The 19548-nt window shown below is 50.5% G+C and overlaps 1 protein-coding gene across 3 annotated transcripts in view; it reads right to left on the reverse strand.

Moving 5' to 3' along the window:
• The window catches only part of KCNH2 (potassium voltage-gated channel subfamily H member 2), an 809359-nt gene that overhangs the window by 79754 nt on the left and 710057 nt on the right, over nucleotides 1–19548 (reverse strand). For all 3 annotated transcript variants that reach the window (XM_033932079.1, XM_033932078.1, XM_033932080.1), the window contains one exon: nucleotides 389–788. In XM_033932079.1, coding sequence (XP_033787970.1) covers nucleotides 389–788 — 400 coding nt within the window. The remainder of the gene's footprint in view (nucleotides 1–388; nucleotides 789–19548) is intronic.

A 19548-nucleotide genomic window follows, 5' to 3' on the forward strand; every position in this document is an offset into this window, starting at 1 on the left:
GAACCATACATAAGGCTGGCCATGTTAACTTTATCCATTTACTTTAGCAGTTATCAGATTGAATGTCATTGTTAACTGGTTAAGTAGCGGCACTGCCCAAATTCTACCCACAGTCTGCCCCTTGGCTTGTTGGTTTGCTAAGTAAGTGTCTTGATTAAGTGCTGGTCAGCTCAGCGGGGTTTAACCGGGCAGAAGCCTCTTCTGCCCGGTTAAGCCCCTTTGACCATCAGACCCATAACGTTCCCTAAAGTTTGATTTTAACAATATGATGGAAGAAAAAAAATATATATTAAATCCATATCTACAACATTCTTACATCTATAGCACTCTATGAAATGACCTTCAAGCCAATGAGAAAGAGAGAGAGATCACTATGCGATGTACTTACAGCCAATGAGCATGACACAGATGGAGAAGATTTTCTCAGAGTTGGTGTTGGGGGACACGTTTCCGAAACCCACACTAGTAAGGCTGCTGAAAGTAAAGTACAGGGCCGTCACATACTTGTCCTGGATGGAAGGTCCAGATCTACCAGTACTGTTGTAAGGCTTCCCAATCTGGCCCCCAAGCGTGTACAGCCAACCAATCTTGTGCGCATTGCCCATGGAGCACTCCATGTTGCCAATGGCATACCAAATGCAAGCCAGCCAATGGGCAATGAGAGCAAAAGTACACATCAGCAGAAAGAGCACGGCAGCACCATATTCTGAGTAACGGTCCAGCTTACGGGCCACCCGCACCAAGCGCAGGAGGCGGGCTGTCTTCAGCAGTCCAATCAGAGTCGTGGTCTGGGAGAGTAAAAAAAAATGTACAAAAGAGACAGATAAATTCAATGTGAAGGTTTCTCAGAAAAAGAAAAAGGAAAGCAAAGGCAGGAAAACGGAGACAGCATTAGCAAGCACAGAAAAGGGCTCCGAGAGGCAAGTTCAAAGCTGACCTAAAAGGACCAGTCTGTTGTAGGACAAGATAAGGATTTTGGTCTTCATCCTAATTTGGTCATGGACTTATTAACTGCACTGCTCTAACAGAGACCAACAGAGCTGACCTAAGACAGCACCCCTCATCGTGGGAGACAGGATTTCATTCTCCAAGATCAGTCAAACCTAGAGTCTTGCAAATTGCTACTTCAAAGGGCAGGAGAGATCACCATGTCCTTGGTCTAGAGACAAATTTCATTTCTTAAGTTAATTTTGTCTTCTGTTTAGTTGAATCTACTGCATAGATTTGTCATCCACACTGCTGCTTCTGCTCTTAAATTGCTAGATTGGTCATATAAATTCCTTACCTTTTGCTATTTTACTTTAATTGATCCTTCCTCGCCTGCTGCTTGAATAATTGGCACCCCTGGTCTGCTGGCATCAGATTTTTCGGTTTTGCATAGCATAATGGTAAATGTGCTTTGGTTACAGGTGTTAGCCAAATGAATGCAAAATTAAATGTATTTGCAGTTTAGGCTGTGACTTTCAACAACAATAGACCTTCATTATAACAAAAGAGGACACTGAAAACCTAAGGGAGCGATAAATTTAAATTTCAAGTCTATTATGTGTCGGTTTATAAATACTGCCTCATTAACAGGCTTCCACCATCATGTCACTTCTTTAAGACATAAGGCTGAAATTCATTTGCTTACTTGTTCCTGGGCTTCCAATTATTGTTATACAAACCAAACCTCAAAAACCTAATCCTGTATGAAAGTCTTCTTCAGAAGTGAGAATGAAAATTAACCTTCATTTATCACTGTTGAGCGTTACCATCTTACAGCTATCAAATGCCTAGGTGTGAATATTTCCAGTGGAAAAAAATGCAGGCGGCCATTTTAGTTTTAACATAAGAAAGCACCCCACCCCCACTCCAGTTAGATTTTGTATTCACTTCATTCAATTCTTTCTGGTAGACCCTTCCCTCTTCTTCAAAAATTCAGCATATTCTCACTTTCAAGTTTGTTTGTTTTTTATACCACTCCTGGGCTGTGACAGCTAAGCACATTTTCTTTTTGTTTCCGACATAAAAACACTGAACCATTAAATCATTCCTTGAGGTCTACATCGATTCCATAAAGCAGACCAGACAGCAAAGCAATCTTGGCATTTGTTCCCTTCCCCAGGGATTGGAGGCCATTTGCTGTTTAACAAGGCTGAAAGAGCTAGAAGACTTAACCACATTCTAGAAGAATAAGCTGTTTTTTGCCCAATCACTTTATCTGCTGCAGCTAAGGAAAAGCAAAGAGCATTTAGGTACTGAAGAAGAAAATGCTCAGACCAAAGTGAAAAGAGCACAAGAAAAACGTGAAAGAAATATAACATATAGTGAAATTAAAGCTTCAAAGATAATAAGCAGTAAAAACACCTCTCCACCCATTCTTGGAAATAATCCATTGGCCATCTCTACATCCTTCCCAGCTCATGAAAAGAATTTGAGGTTTATAAAAAATGCCTATGATGAGTTTTAGACCCCCATGTTGACTCAATGTGTCTGGGCCTTCTTTAGCACTCAAGGCACTTTTCCTGTCTCCCTTACAAAGAGGATTGCGGAGTGAAAACATAGCAACAATATATTGCCAACAAAGTTGAATTATGATTATGCAATGATTCGCTCTCAGGTCAATTTCTCCAAATGGGCTAGTTTTGCATATAAATCTCAAAATAGAAAGTAGAAAGTGCCTTTCTCCTGATGCAGCTCTAAGCGCAACAAGTGGATTGAGGATTAGAAGACTGTGCGTTGGCCTACATTCAGTCATTATCCCCTCGGGCTCAGAGCTTAGTGTGGAACTCCTTCTAATAAGTCTTGGTTTTTTTCATTCCTGCCTTTTGTCCTGGTTCCCTGGGGCCTTGTGGGAGAGGGAGAATGGTGTGACTGGTGGAGTGACTGATTGCATGCTTGATTTGGAAGGGGTGGGAGGGTTTTTATTTTGGTGGGGAGGGGGGTTTCTAGGAAGAGGGAGAGCTGGGGGGACCCGGTTCCTGGAGAGTCGGAAGGTATAAGATTACAGCTGAAGGCCTGCATGTTTCCCCTTCTCTCTAGCATCCTCCGGCTTCCCCCCTAGCCTCCCGGTCTCACCTTTAAAGCTAATTACAGCAGGCTGCAGAGGATCGCTGATAGGTAAAATGATTTTATTTTCAATATAGTGATTGAAATGTGTCAGTTTTGAGAATTTATATCTGCTGTGTATATTGTGTGTATATGAAAAATGAATGGAAAAAATTGCATTACAATTAGTAAAGGGGATGGAATCTGGGGTAGAGCTTGGGAGGGCCTAGGGAGGTCTGTGGTTGGGGTACTCGGTTGATATTTGTTAGACTTAGGGGTACTTAGCTTGAAGTAACTGAGAAACACTGTTGTAGGCAATCAGCTGGCATCAGTGCCTCTCCTTCTCTCTGGCCCTCTTCCCTGCTGCCACCCCCTACTGGCGTCTCAGGGCCCATCTGGAGCGCCTCTGCACATGTGCGGATGTCGACGTGATGATGTCACGCATACACGTGATGTCATCACGGCGACATCCACGCACTTCTGGGTGCCTCGAGCTGTGGCCACTACCTTTAGTGTGCCCCGGCTCAAGAAAGTTTGAGAGACAGCGTCCTAAACCATCAAAGTTTCACCAAGACTTGAAAAGATTGCATCCAGTGGCGTAGAAGGGGGGGGGGGAGTCCTGCCCCGGGCGCGGTTTTCCTCAGGGCACTGCCACCTCTCCACTTCAATGCCCCTCCTCCCCTCCCCCGTACTTTTTTAAACTTTGGCGTGAACAACCACTAACCTGCTGCCCACGTCGGCTTCGACACTCCCTCTGAAGTCACTTCCGGGACCTGAGCCTGGGAAGTGACGCCAGAGAGAACACCGAAGCCGTCGTGGGCAGCAAGTTGGTGGCTGCTTGCGCCGAAGTTAAAAAGGTACGGGGAAGGGGCGTGTGCATGCGGCGGCGGGGAAGAGGGCAGGAGAGGGGGCGCCACCGCCGCCACTCACCCTGGCTACGCCAGTGATTGCAGCACATTAAACAACAATAAATAAGCATTCATATGTATAAGAAAAGAAGGAAAAATCCTCAGAACCCCATGGGAGATAAAAAAAAGTTAAATCTCCACACTGAAAGGGGTAAGAAACTTCCTAAGCAAAAAACATTCCAATCTTGAATATAATAACTTATCTTGGTTGGATTATTGCTATAATAATTAAAAGGGGAAAGAGAAATGTATACTGCTTTTTTGTGGTTATACATTCAAAGTGGTTTATATATATATACAGTCAAACCTCGGTTTACGAGTGCCGTGGTTTGCAAGATGAGCAAAACATTCGCAAAATCTGCACCTCGGAAACCGAGCTTGACTTGATTTACGAGCGCCCCCCCCCCGGCAATCCAGCATATCCCCGCTCGCGTCGCCCCCCCCCTGCCGCGATCTGGCATCTCCAAATCATCCACCCAAACACATTTGCTTACCCCCATCTGGCACCAGCACCAACGCACAGGACATGCCGATGCCGGTGCTGGAAGATCTTCCCTCTTCCTTGTGCTGGGCCTTGAGCATCTGCGCATCCTCAAGGCCTTCTAGTTCTCGCTATCTGCAAGATTCCCTGCTGCACAGGGAAGGATCGGAGGGAAATGCTGCTGCTGCACATGGAAGTGGGAGGGGGGAGAGGGAAAGGGGGCCAGGGAGCAAACTTGCTATGCTTTGGGGGAGGGTTGTGCTGGCAGGCAGGCAGCAATCTTGGTTTGCTCTAGGGGGGAGACAGAAGGGGGCCACATAGAGAGAAAGAAAGGTAGGCAGACATGGCACCACAAAGGGAGACAGGCAGGCAGGGGGCCAAGGAGACAGACAGAAAAACAGGCAGGCAGCGCACGAGAACGAAAGACAGACGCACACAGCAAGGCAGCGGGCAGGGAGAGAAAGCAAGAAAGACAGAATGGCAGACAGGAGGCCAGAGAATCAGACAGACAGACAGCAGCCAAGGAGAGAGACAAAAAGAAAAAAGACAGACAGATAGCGGCCAAGGAGAGAGAGACAAAGAAAAAAAGACAAACAGACAGTGGCCAAGGAGAGAGAGACAAAGAAAAAAAACAACAGACAGACAGACAGTGGCCAAGGAGAGAGAGAGAAAGAAAAAAAAAAGACAGACAGCTCACATGTTAAGTTTTCATTAAATTTTGTGATCATCAGAGACGCGGCAGAGCAAATCAGGGCAGTAGAAGGGCCCGAAGCAGTGTGTGAAGATTGCTGCACACGCTGCTTGAATCGCCAAGGTAGTCGAGTCCGCGGGAAGGGAAGGGGGTGATGGTCTGTCGCGGAGGGCGGCCCGGCTCCATTTCTCGATTCGTTCCGGAGAGGGGGGGGGGGGGCAGGAGGCGCTCTTTGTAGAAACAGCGCTCGACGTCATGCTCCCTCCGCCGCAACTTCTTTCCATGTGCCGCGTCCCGCCCTGCCGGAAACAGGAAGTTGTGGTAGATGGAGCGAAACGTAGCCGCTGGAAAGCTATTCGCTTCAGCGGACATCCACAGGGAAGGCTCACCGCCCCAGCTCCGTCCCCGTCCGCAGCCCAGGCTAGGCCTCCTGCGCTTTCTCAGTGGCCCGGCTCGCTCGGTTGTTTTTTTGTTTACCTGGCCGCTCTGCTTCCTGCATTTGGCTGCTCTCCGCCGACAGCCGCCTGCCTCAAAGCCCTCCTCCCTACCCTACCCCTAGCATGGCCAGTGTGCCTTGAGATTGCCCTGGTCTCGGGGCGGGCGAGGACGGCCCCTTGCCCAGCAACGCTGCTTCTCTCCATCCCCGCCAGTAACGTACTAAGCGCGCATGCGCACTCATGCCACCACACCGCGACAGAAAAGGGATCAGGGAACACGCAGCGCGAGTGCGCATGCGCGGCTAGCATTTTATTATTTAAGATATAAGTATTTATTTTGTACCTGGGGCAATGGAGGATTAAGTGACTTGCCTAGGGTCACAAGGAACAGTGTTGGGATTCAAGCCCACAACCTCAGGGTGCGGAGCCAGCAGCTCTACCTGTAGACCACTCCTCACCTCACCACTATCTTCAAGATCGGAAATTTTTTTGTTGTGTAAGAGGGTTTTTTTTTTTTTTTTTGCTTATGAACTTTCCTACCCCTTTCAATGTGGAGATTTAACTGTTTTATCTCCCATGGCAGGGGTGCACAACTTTGGCCCTCGCCAGGCCAGGTTTTCCCCAATGAATATGCATGAGATCAATATGCATATAATGGAAGCAGCACAGGCAAATAGAGCTCAAACAAATTCACTGGGGAAATCCTGAAAACCCGATTGGATTTGGCCCTGGAGGGCCGGAGTTATGTACCCCTGTCTCATGGGGTTATGAGGCTTTTCCCCTCTTTCTCACGCATATAGATGCTTATTTATTGTTGTCTAATGTTATGCAATCTTTTGATGTTTTGGTGAAACTTTGATGGTTTGAGAGTAATTGCGTTTCACTGTCCTTGTTTTTTTAATACAGTAATAGAACATCTCTGTGTCTCTGTGGCCACTGGATGAATTCCCTGGGACAATAAAGCACAGTTACTTACCGTAACAGGTGTTATCCAGGGACAGCAGGCATATATTTTCACATGTGGGTGACGTCATCTACGGAGCCCCAGCGCGGACAGCTTTTCAAGCAAACTTGATTGAAGTTTCAAGTTTGCTACACTGCACCACGCATGTGCATGCCTTCTTGCCCACTAGAGGGCGCATCCCCACCTCGTGGTCCTCAGTTCCATAACCAGCAAAGAAGCCATCCCCGGGGAGGAAGGCGGGTTGTGAGAATATATGCCTGCTGTCCCTGGATAACACCTGTTACGGTAAGTAACTGTGCTTTATCACAGGACAAGCAGGCATGATATTCTCACATGTGGGTGACCTCCAAGCCAACCAAAAAAGGGCAGGTGGGAGGATGGCAATTTAGGAAAACAGGTTACGTAACACCGACTGGCCAAACCTGCCGTCGCTTCTGGACAGAGTGTCCAGACAGTAGTGGGAGGTGAACGTATGAACCGAAGACCAAGTGGCAGCTTTACATATGTCCTCCACAGGAGTAGACCGGAGGAAAGCAACAGAAGCTGCCATAGCCCTGACCTTATGCCCCGTGACTCGACCATGGAGCGTGAGACCAGCCTGAGCGTAGCAAAAAGAAATACAAGCAGCCAACCAGTTGGACAAGGTGCGCTTGGAAACAGGATGTCCCAACCGATTAGGATCAAAGGACAAAAACAATTGAGGAACCTTCCGATGAGACTTGGTACGTTGGAGATAAAAGGCCAACGCCCTCTTACAGTCAAGCGTGTGAAGTGCCGCCTCACCAGGATGAGCGTGGAGCTTCGGGAAGAACACCCGAAGAACAATGGACTGATTGATGTGGATATCAGACACAACCTTAGGTAAAAATTTGGGATGGGTGCGAAGAACCACCTTGTCATGATGAAACACAGTAAAAGGTGGATCCGCAACCAAAGCCTGCAACTCACTAATCCGACGAGCGGATGTGACCGCAAGCAAAAAGACCACCTTCCAAGTGAGAAACTTAAGATGAGATTTGTCGATAGGCTCAAAAGGAGGCTTCATCATTTGAGCCAAGACCACATTAAGATCCCAAACTACAGGAGGAGGTTTCAGAGGAGGGTGAACATTCACGAGACCCTTCATGAAACGAGTCACCAGAGGATGAAGAGAAAGAGACCGACCCTCGAGATGCCGATGGAACGCCGCAATGGCACTGAGATGCACCCGAATGGAAGTTGTCTTCAGCCCAGACTTAGACAGATGCAACAAATATTCCAGGACCGAAGACACCGGGACTGAACTCGGGTCCAGATGGTTCGAGGAGCACCAGGATGAAAATCTGGTCCACTTCTGAGAATAACAGAGCCTAGTCAAGACCTTGCGCGAGGCTTCCAAAATCTCCCTCACCGACTGAGAAACAGGAACCGAAGTTAAGGGGAAAGGAACCAAGCGGTCAGATGTAAAGACTGAAGATTGGGATGTAACAGCAAACCCCGACTCTGAGACAGCAGAGAGGGAAAAACAGGCAGAAGCAGAGGTTCCCTTACACTGAGTTGAAGGAGCAGGGAGAACCAGTGCTGTCTGGGCCAACGAGGCGCAATGAGAATCATAGTGGCCCTGGTCGATTTGAGATGTACCAACGTTCTCAAAATCAGAGGAAAAGGAGGGAACGCATAAAGAAACTTCTCCTCCCAGTCGAGGAGGAAGGCATCGGCCTCGAGACGGTCCGGGGAGTACATCCGAGAACAATAGAGGGGCAGTTTGTGAGTCTCCGGGGAGGCAAACAGATCCACCTGAGGGGTCCCCCAGCGGTCGAAGACCTCGTGTAGAACCCGGGAGTTCAGCGACCACTCGTGCGGCTGGAGAAGACGACTGAGTTTGTCGGCCAGACAATTCTTCTCTCCCTAAATGTAAACCGCACGCAGGAATATGTTCTGGGAGACCGCCCATTCCCAAAGGCGCAGGGCTTCCCGGCACAGGGACCAAGAGCCCGTTCCGCCCTGTTTGTTTACATAATACATTGCCACCTGGTTGTCCGTCCGCACGAGGACTACCTGATCGTGTAGCAAGTGGCAGAATGCTCGAGCCGCCAGAAAAATGGCCCGAAGTTCCAACACATTGATGTGACAAAGACGGTCCTCCGCCGACCATAGACCCTGAGTCCGCAGACCGTCGAGATGAGCCCCCCACGCGTACTCCGAGGAGTCCGTGGTCAGGACCTTGCGATGCGGAGGAACGAGAAAGAGCAAACCCCCGGAAAGATTGGAAGAGTTGATCCACCAACGGAGCGAGCGTCTCAAAGAAGGAGTCACCGTTATTGGACGAGATACTGGGTCGCGATCCTGATGCCACTGCGAGGCCAAGATCCACTGAGGGAACCTCAGATGCAAGCGGGCGAACGGAGTAACGTGGACCGTCGATGCCATGTGACCCAGAAGAACCATCATGCGCTGAGCCGATACTACAGGCATCAGCGAAACCTGGCGACTCAATCGAAGCAGGGCCTCCAACCGAGGAGGGGGGAGGAACGAACTGAGGCGAACCGTGTCCAGCACGGCCACGATAAACTGAAGGGATTGAGTCGGGCACAAATGAGACTTGGAAAGTTCACTTCGAACCCCAGACGTTGAAGGAAGATGATAGTCTGTCGGGTCGCTGAGATAACCCCCTCCCTGGTCGACGCCTTGATCAGCCAATCGTCCAGGTAGGGAAAGACCTGTAGCCCCCGAGATCTCAGGGCTGCAGCGACTACCACCATACACTTCGTGAAGACTCGAGGGGACGAAGCCAGTCCGAAGGGGAGGACCCGATATTGAAGGTGCAACTACCCCACCTGAAACCGTAGGAACCTGCGGAAGGCGGGATGCACCGGGACATGAGTATATGCTTCCTTCAAGTCCAGGGAGCACATTCAGTCCCCTTCCTCTAAAAGAGGGTATAAAACCGGAAGCGACAACATAAGGAACTTCTCCCGGACCAGGAACTTGTTGAGCTTCCGGAGGTCCAAAATGGGGCGTAAGTCCCCGGTCTTCTTTGGGACCAAAAAGTAGCGGGAGTAAAACCCCCGCCCCCGCTGGTTGGGGGGAACCTGCTCCACCGCCCGAAGTCTCAACAAGGCCCTGGCTTCCGTGAGGAGTAGAGGGAGCTGGGCTCGATTGCACGGGGACACCCCCGGTGGATGTTCCGGCGGCGTGGCTAAGAAATTTAGCGAGTAGCCCTCGGAGATGATCCGAAGCACCCAAGTGTCTGAGGTGATCCCGGTCCAGGCCGCATGAAAGGCCCGTAACCGACCCCCGATGGGAAGGGGGTCCGGCGAGAGTGCGGAGGGGGCCCGCCCCCATCCGCACATCACGTCAAAAAGACGGCGCCGGCTTGGACACCCTCTGTGTCTGAGGTTTAGGTTGGCCCGCTCTACCCTGTCGCGGGGGGCGCCGGGGCGGGGGCCTCGAGAAAGCCGGCGTGGACTTTTGCAGGTATCGCCGCGGGGGAGGTCTGAATGGCTTAGGACGGACCAAGGAGGCGATGGAGCGCTCATGTTCCGACAGTCGTTTGGTCGCCGCCTCCAGGGACTCGTCGAATAATTCCGATCCAACACACGGTAGATTGGCCAGACGCTCCTGCAAGTTCGGGTCCATATCAACCGTATGGAGCCATGCCAGCCGGCGCATCGCCACCACAAAGGCGGAGACCCTCGAGGCCAGTTCAAATGCGTCATAAACAGCGTGGAACAGGTACAGACGCAATTGAGACAAATTGGCCATGAAAGTAGCAAACCCCTCCTTATGGGAATCTGGCATGACCCCATGATAACGGGGCAAGTCTTTCACCATGCGTCGAAGATAGGAGGAAAACGTGAAGGCATAATTGAGGACCCTGCTAGCCATCAATGAATTGGAATAGAGGCGGCGACCAAACTTGTCCAGGGTCCGCCCTTCCCGTCCGGGAAGAGCTGCCGCCGAAACCCTCGAGGGCTGCGATTTCTTCAGCGCCGACTCGACCAGTAACGACTGGTGAGACAGTTGTGTCTTCTCGAAGCCCTTACACGGGATGGTCCAGTACTTGGACTCCATCTTAGACGGCACCGCTGTGACTGTAAGAGGGGATTCCAAGTTTCTCAGGAAGGTCTGGTGGAGGACCTTATTGAGAGGCAGCCGAGGAGTTTCCCTCTGGGGAGTGGGCAAGTCTTGCTCCTCCAAAAACTCCTTCGTAAATTGAGAACCCGCGAGTAAGTCCAGGTCCAAAGCACGTGCCATATCCTGCACGAATCTGGAGAATGAGGAGGGCCTGGAAGGCGGGGAAGGAGTCCGAGAGGCCCGCGCCGCCAAAAAGGAGGGGGAAACCTCACGGGAATACTGAGGTTCCCTACTAGACCTCGACCCTCAGGAGGCCACATCCAGGGACCTTGAAAGGGTCGGGGATCGCCTATGCCCCGAGGAGCCCTTGGGAGAAGTCCCCGGGGTACGAGGCACCGAGGCACGCCCCCTCCGTCTCGGCGAGGAGCCTCGCGAACCCCTGCCCTCGGAGGAACGGAAAAGCCTCGGGTTGTCTAGGCGGAGCTCTGAGACCCGCAACGTCTCACCCCCGGTCGGCGAGGAGCAGCCACGTCTCCGAGGAGAACCCCGAGAACGTTTGGGCTTCCTCGGCCGGCGCCTTGCCCAAGGCCGGCCAGAGGGCGAGGATCCCCGGGAGGACCTCGAGGAAGAGGAAGACGAAGAGATCCTCCTAACCCGACGCACCTTGTCCCGAGGCTGCACGCTCCGCTCAGGTTGGTCAACCGAGGCCGAGGTCGAGGGCAAGGTCGGGGTCGAGACCGGGAGAACCCTGGGGGCCGAAGCCGAGGGGACCGAGGCCGAGGTTGCCGACGCCGGAGCAGTCGAGGCCAAAGCCGTCTGCAGGTGTGCAAGGGCCCCGGACAGCTCCGAGGCAATCAGCGCTCGGAGCAGGTCCTGGAAGACCGGAATCCCCATCATGGCGGGCAGGTCCGGGGCCATCGGGTGCTCCCTGGAGGGCGACCTCGGTCTCGAGTATTCCCTCGGGGTACCCGACTTCGACACTCGGGGCGGGGCCGAGGATGACCCACCCGCCGTCGAGGAGCCCGAGGATGGCTTCTTCGCAGACCCTGGAGTCGAGGAAGGAAGTGAGGACTTACCCTGGGCAGGCTTCGTCGAGGTAGGAGGCTTAGACGAAGCCGAGGGCCGCGGCGAGGTCGAGGTACCCGAGGTCAAGGCCGGGGCCGAAGCCAAGGCCGACGTCGAGGCCTTCGCCGCCGCGTCCACAGCAAAGAGCTCCGCCATTCGGGCACGGCGTCTGCGGAGCGCTCGAGACTGAAAAGTCGAGCACCTATCGCAGGACTCTGTAGGATGTTCAGGGCCCAGGCAGAGCAAGCACCACCGGTGTGGATCGGTGATAGAGAGCAACCGATCACACCGGGTGCACTTTTTAAAGCCCGTCAAGGGACGGGACATGAACTCAAAAATTGGCCGGGAACGAACGATGTCCCGCGGCCGCGGCAACCGGGAGCCCCCGGAGCCGAAAGAAAAACAAATTTTTTTTTTTTTACGATAACCGAACACACTAACGAACGAAAAGAAAAATAAAGCACAGCGACCGAGAAAAACGACTCAGACGCGGTGTCAGAAGGCAAAAAAGAGAGCACAATTTCCACAGGGCTTCTGGCTCCGCGGAAAAAACTGAACTGAGGACCACGAGGTGGGGATGCGCCCTCTAGTGGGCAAGAAGGCATGCACATGCGTGGTGCAGTGTAGCAAACTTGAAACTTCAAGCTGTCCGCGCTGGGGCTCCGTAGATGACGTCACCCACATGTGAGAATATCATGCCTGCTTGTCCTGGGATAACAGAATATCCTTGTATCCCTGGGGTCTCTGGATGGACTCCCTGGGATAGTAATGGAACATCCCTGTGTCTGTGGATGAACTCCCTGGGATAATAATAGAACATTCCTGTTTTTCTCCTGCCTCAGGTTAAACTACTATTACAAGCCACAAAGTAGCTGGGTTGGAACCAGCAGGCTACAACTCCCCACAAACCAACTAGCTCCGGAGTCAGCAGGTTGGTAGTTGCCAGATACTGCCCAACAACAAAGCCATTGGATCCTCGGGCAGCTGGATGTTAGGGCAACAGCTGGACTAGTTTTGGTGGATTATTGTGAACCATGGTGGTAAAAAAAGGGGTGAAGGAATGGATGAGTCAAATCCAAATAATAATAAAACAGATGTTGGATTTAAAAAAAAAAAAAAAAGGGGATCTTGTTTATTTGCATAGAAGAAATTTAACTAGTAAAACAACAAAAATGGATTTTGATAGGAGCAATATTCTACAAGTGATCAAACTTCTAAGACTAACATATGGAACAGGTCTTTAGAAGTTTGCATGGGATAATTGGACAGACTGAATGAACCAATTTTAATTGATTTATCATCATGTACTATGTTACTGGGCAAATAATGAAGAAATTTCATCTCATTTGCTTTCATCTCCAAGTGAATTCACTGGGTTAACAGTAAAATATTGCTTTTCTATTGCTGGCCGAACTCACTGGACCAGTAATGGAACATCCTTTTCTCTCTCTCTCTCTCCCACATCAAGTTGAACTCTGAGCTATTATTATGACATTCTCATCTCCCTCTTCCTCGTATCTCAAACTGAACTCACTGGACCAATAATGGAACATTCCTATCTCCCTCCCAGCTCTGGTTGAACTTATTGGGCTAATAATGGAACATTCCTATCTCCCTCCCATCTCCGGTTGAACTTATTGGGCCAATAATGGAACATTCCTATCTCCCTCCCACCTCCGACTGAACTTATTGGGCTAATATTGGAACATTCCATCTCCCTCCCACCTCCGGTTGAACTTAATGGGCCAATAATGGAACATTCCATCTCCCTCCCACCTCAGGTTGAACTTATTGGGCCAATAATGGAACATTCCATCTTCCTCCCAACTTATTCTACTAATAGAACATACCTCACCCTCTTACATCACAGACTGACCTCTCTGTTTTCCTTCCTCTTCAGACTGCGTTTACTGGGCTAAAGAACATCCCTATCTCTTCCCATCTCAGATTGGGCTCACTAGACCGAAAACTGAGCCAAGAAACATCCCTCTCACTTCAGGCTGGACTCACTGGGATAACGAAACAACCTTCATGTGAATTCCATAAAATGCTCCTACCAGAGTACAGTCTTCCCCATCAATTCTCTTCCCAACTCAGTGTTGGCTTTCAGCTCCTTTGAATTTCCTATATATCATCCCTCTGTCCCCTCCTGCTGTTTCTTATACCTCAGGAACCAGCTCAAAATGAGTATGGATAGGGAGCAGATGGCCCCCCTACCCTATGAAATATGAAACTACTATAGTTTCTCCATCAAAACTCCCACCTGTCTCTAAATGCACTTCAAGAACCATTTGCTCTGCAAATAATTGCTCTATTTAATCTGTACTATTGGATAGCTGAAAAACTGAGCATTTTAACATCCTCTCAGGGGTTCCGTTCTATAAAACATGAGCTATAAGCCAGCAAAAAATTATGTTTGTTCTAAAAATGAATTGTCAGCAAAATCCAGTTGCTGTCAAAATAAAATAACAAAAGAAAAACCTGTATATGAATTAGTGAGGGGGGGGGGGGGGCGGGAGTCATGGGACACGACTGCAACATCCCTACAGCCAGAAATGATTTTAACTGGAAATATAAACTTAAGCAAGAATATCTAATAAATCTAGAGGATTTCTGAAGGACACGTTGTACACTAGTCTGGACAGGTACATGGAAACAGTAACTCCGCGAGGGTAGGAGGCGCTCTCCCACATCCTCCTCTCTGCCACCTTCTGCGCCAACCCCTACTCCTTCCATGTATCTCCCCACACCACACTTGCCCCCTCCCTTCCAACCTACCTACCTCTTTAAATACTCGCCAGCACGAGCAGCTTCTCTAGCCTGCTGATCAAGCCAGCAATGGCTTTCCCTCTGATGTCACTTCCTGGCCCCGTGACCCGGAAGTGATTTTAGAAGAAGCCAGGCCAGCACGCTGGTGAAGATTTAAAGAGGTACGGGGGATCGGAGAAGGGAGGGCACAAGTGTGGTGTGGGGCGGCAGAGAGGTGCCGTGCCCCCACCAAGATGGCCCCCTCTCCCCCTTCACTATACCACTGCATAGAAAATCAAAATGATTTTCAGGTATGCTTAAGAGACCCAAAGACTTGTGCTTTCCAAACTTGTCCCGGGGAACTCTGAGCCTACCAGGTTTTCAGGATATTCAGAAAAAATATGCATATGAAAGAACATCATCCACTGCATACAAATTTATCTCATGTATATTCATTGTAGGGACACCAGGATAGGTTTGGGAAACACTGCCATAGACATATTCGAAGTGTGTCAAGCTGATGGCTCAGCCTGAGCCAATCGGGGCCTTAGGCTCCTCCCCATGCATCACATGGCCCATCATTTTCCATGTAAGGGCCTCGGAGCTGGAGGGTGCTTCCCTCTAGTTCCCGTCTACCAAAGGTATGGGAGGGGGGTTCGGGGAGGGGGTGGGGGTCTAGGAGAGCATCCGGTGGCAGGAGAAAATGGGCATCCCTCCTGCTGTTTTTTTCCTCCTGGAAGGGGGCAGGGTAGGGGGGATGATTGGTGGGGTGGTGGTGGTGGGGTGTCCAGGACTGGGTGGGGGCATGGCGCAGGGGTAGGCAGGCGTAGGCATCCCTCCTGCTATTTTCGCTGCCATGGGGGGGAGGGGGGGTCACAGTGCTGGTTCATTTGGGGGGGGGGTCATTGGGGAGGACCATCAGCGCTGGAGGCTTTTTTTCTTTTCTTTTTTTATGGGGCATATTACATCTGTACCATTAAAAAAAAAAAAAGAAGCCCTAACAGCAGTGACAAGAGGCTGCTTCCCCTGTCCCTGCTGTTAGGGCTCTGCGCATGTTTCAGTCGATCACTGAGTGATTGATCGGTCAGGTTTGCATGCAGACTTGGTAGTGTGCCTCAATCGCTCGGTCAGAGAATCGGCCAACAGCGAGCCACTCAGTATTACCGACCGACTTTAGGGCATCAAGCCCTAAAGCGGCAGTTGTATAAGTTGGCACCTCATTTTAGGCACCACTAAAGGACGCGCTTAGCTCTTATTCCATGATGGCTTAAGGGCATGGCTAAGCCATTACAAAAGCGTATGCCCACTTTCAACAGGTAAATGGCTGGCATAAATGGGCGTGTCTAAGTATGCCATGCAACAAGCTCGACTGATAGGATTCTACAAGTTGTCCCATTTTTTGGCGACACGTCCATGACATGCCTATGCTCCACCCACGTAAATATGCCCCTCCTGATAAAAGCATGCTAAGCGACAATTGATGGACTCTTTAGAGAAGAGCGCTTAGCGCTGGCATGTCTAACTTTCAATTACTGGCACCAACCACATACGTAAGCGCTACTATTCTATAAACTAGGTGCGCTATTGGTGCCTATATTTAGATACTAGCTTATAGAACGGCCTCTCACACCTGCAGCCTTCTGGTTCCACACTGCGGATGCTACCTTTGGGCTAAAGCAGGGGTAGGGAACTCCGGTCCTCGAGAGCCCTATTCCAGTCGGGTTTTCAGGATTTCCTCCATGAATATGCATTGATAGCAGTGCATGCAAATAGATCTCATGCATATTCATGAGGGAAATCCTGAAAACCCGACTGGAATACGGCTCTCGAGGACCGGAGTTCCCTACCCCTGGTTAAAGGAAGAACTCTCCTTCGCCTATGCTTGCGGGAGAAACTTATCTTTTGATGTGTAAATATTTTTATCGAAGCCTGTATTTTTAGCCTAAGTGCTCAGATCCCTTTCCCATGCTATGCTAGAAATAGAGTTGAGTCCAAGAGGTGTGTTTTGATACCCAAAGCTATTATTTTGAAATGGCATCCCTGCTGCGGCCATAAGGGTTATGAAAATGCTCTGGGATTTACTGGGGAGGGGAGATGAGCCATGATGTCTGGAAAAATACCACCAAATCATCTTGGACTCCAGCCTGCGCTGAGTTTTATTAGCCCCAGAAACCCAGGTGTGCTGAGTTTAAAGAAACTGGCAATACCCTCAAAATATCTCTAGCTATGAACTTAGTTGCATAGGAAGGTTCTGATCTTAGTCCTAGTTTCGGAATCTGGGCTCCTTCCAACTATTCCGAAAGCATTTGAAAACTAGGCTATTCACAAAAATGTAATTCTCCTAGGACAAGCAGGATGAGTCAGCCACATATGGGTGTTGTCCCAACACCTCCCAATTTGCGGATAAGCTCTCCAATAGCTCAGAGAGATTTTTTTTTTTCTCTGAGCACGTGCAGTGCCCGGGCCCCACTGGGCATGCCCGAGCCCTACCCATTTCCCCCTGCTTCCCCCTAATCCCCAGTCTTTAGTTTCCGCCCGTTCCCATCGGTCGGATTTTTCTACAGCTCTCCATTACAACTTTTCTACTCATCAACTTGAAGATGCCTGAATCATCTAAAGAAACAACTGGGATGCAGGAGGAGGATGAACACACTGGATCCTCATGAATTGTGCGCCCACTGATTGGATCCGGCGCTCGAGGTTTCCGTGTGGCTTGCATTGTGCGCACATGTCACCACGTGCACGCAAGCTAAGGAAGAGGGCACTGAGAGACTTCATGAAGAGAAGTGAGGCCCGAGAATCTTCCTCCAGCAGCCATCCTCATCGGAGCGTAGCAGCGGGGGATCCACAGACGAATCCGGTGAGGAGCCTCCAGGACATCCTGGCTCAGTCAACCCCCCCGACTGCAACTTGCCCGGTCGAGAAATCTCTCCCGGAGGTTCTGCATGCTGTCGCTAGCCGCCAGCCCCTGCAGGAAGCCGATAGGAGTCTCACCAGACCGAGAGTTCTCTCCAGGAGTTCCTGCATGTTGCTGCTTACAGTCAGGCATGAAGAGAAGTGAGGCCCGAGAATCTTCCTCCAGCAGCCATCCTCATCAGAATGCAGCAGCGGGGGATCCACAAGCTACAGTGGCAAGGAGCCTCCAGGATGCCCTGGCTCAGCTAATCCCCCCGCCTGCACTTGGCCCGGTAGAGAAATATCTCCCGGAGTCCCTGCATGTTGCTGCTTAGAACCAGCCTCTGCAGGGCAGCCGATAGGAGTCTCGCCAGACCGAGAGATCTCTCCAGGAATCCCTGCATGTTGCCACCTACAGCCATCCTCTGCAGGGCAGCCGATAGGAGTCATGCATGCTGCTGCATAAATCCACAGCCTCTGCAAGCAACAGATCGGGGCTTTCACCCTCCAGACGGCATGCTGCCTCTTACAGCCAGCCTCTGCAGGGAGCTGATTGGGGTTCAAAGGTAAGTCCTATCTGCTTGTTTTTGGGAAAACCTCTGATAATCTGTTGCAGCCCCGAGGGCTCTGCCCCACCCTCCTCCCAATCTGAATTTAAGGAGAAAGAATCTCCCATGCTTCTTTCCCTTGGAGGGGACCTGCAGACCTCTCCCCCCAGTAGGAGACATGCTGCCCCAGAGTTCAGCTTATAAAGGACATGCTGAAAAAAAAAAAAAAAAAAAAAACAACTCGATGTTTCTTTCCCTCTTGGGGTCCTGCAGAGTCTACAATTCACACCTTTCCCACCCTGCCCCCCTCCCCCACTCATGTTGGGAACGAGGAGTCTGCCTTTCTCAGCAGGGTGCTGATATCTTCAGAGATGCGGCATGTCAGACCATGCCTCTCCAAAGGTGGGGGTTTGAAACTCCTCAGTCTAAAAAGCTGTTTGCTCTTCATAAAACCTAGGCAGAGTGCTTTTCCAGCTAGCATGAGGGACTCTGTACTATTCATGATTTCTATAGCACTGAAAGGCATATGCAGCGCTGTACAGTTTAATATACAATAGCAGAGGCATTATCACTCCTCTTTCTCTGCCTCCAGGCACAGTGGGAAACGCAGCCAGGAGCACTGGCACAGATGAAGGGGTGCATCCTGCCCCTTCTCTGCAGGCTCTCCCCCCCTCTCAAGAAGGACAGAGAAGGGCGGTGGGGTACATGGAGCCACCCAACCAGTCAAGTGGAGCAGCACATGAACCTGCGAACCACCATGGGTGGGACCAGCAGCCACAGTTAATCCTCCTGCTGACCCACTCCTCTCTCAGCGGGCTACATTCCCCACTATGTCCCCCTTTAGAGGGAGCCACGCACAACAACATGGCGCGGTTCAGCAGCATGCCATGCACCCAAGCAACGGAGGAACAAGCTACACACCAGCCTCCAGCCACGCCCCGAGTCACCACCCACAAAAATAAATAAATATTTACTAAAAAAAAACAAAACAAAACCCACAAATGAGGACTCACCCCAAGTCCCTCCAGAAACTCACAGCCTTTCTCAAGATCCACGTGGGTGGACAACAAGTACCCAAGACAGAGTACTACAAGGCCTGAACCTCCAGGCTGTGAATGCATGGTTGAGGAGATGGTGCCAGGAGGAGGGCTTCCACTTTGTGAGGAACACGTTCTTCTCGTCGGTCTTCACGAGAGAAGACACATCTAATATACCGGACTCAGAGGAGCTCATGAGTGGGGAACAGGCTGAAAAATTGGAGCACATAGAGGTAAGTAAGGAGGATGTCCTCAAACAGATAGACAGGTTAAAATGCGGCAAATCACCGGGCCCGGACGGGATCCACCCAAGGGTTCTGAAGGAACTAAGTCAAGAAATAGCGGGCACAATCCAGCATATTTGCAACCTATCCTTGAAAACTGGAGAGGTACCAGAGGACTGGAAATTGGCGAATATCACACCTATCTTCAAGAAGGGATCGAGGGGTGACCCCGGGAACTACAGGCCGGTGAGCCTGACTTCAATCATAGGGAAGATGGTGGAAGCTTTGATCAAGGACGGCATTTGCGAGCACATCGAGAGAAATGGCCTACTGAGAACAAGCCAGCACGGATTCTGTAAGGGAAGGTCATGCTTAACGAACCTTCTGTACTTCTTTGAGGGAATAAGCAGTCGGGTGGACAATGGGGAACCCATAGACATCATTTACCTCGATTTTCAAGAGGC

This window comes from Geotrypetes seraphini, chromosome 2, assembly GCF_902459505.1.
Source record: "Geotrypetes seraphini chromosome 2, aGeoSer1.1, whole genome shotgun sequence".
Lineage (NCBI taxonomy): Eukaryota > Metazoa > Chordata > Amphibia > Gymnophiona > Dermophiidae > Geotrypetes > Geotrypetes seraphini.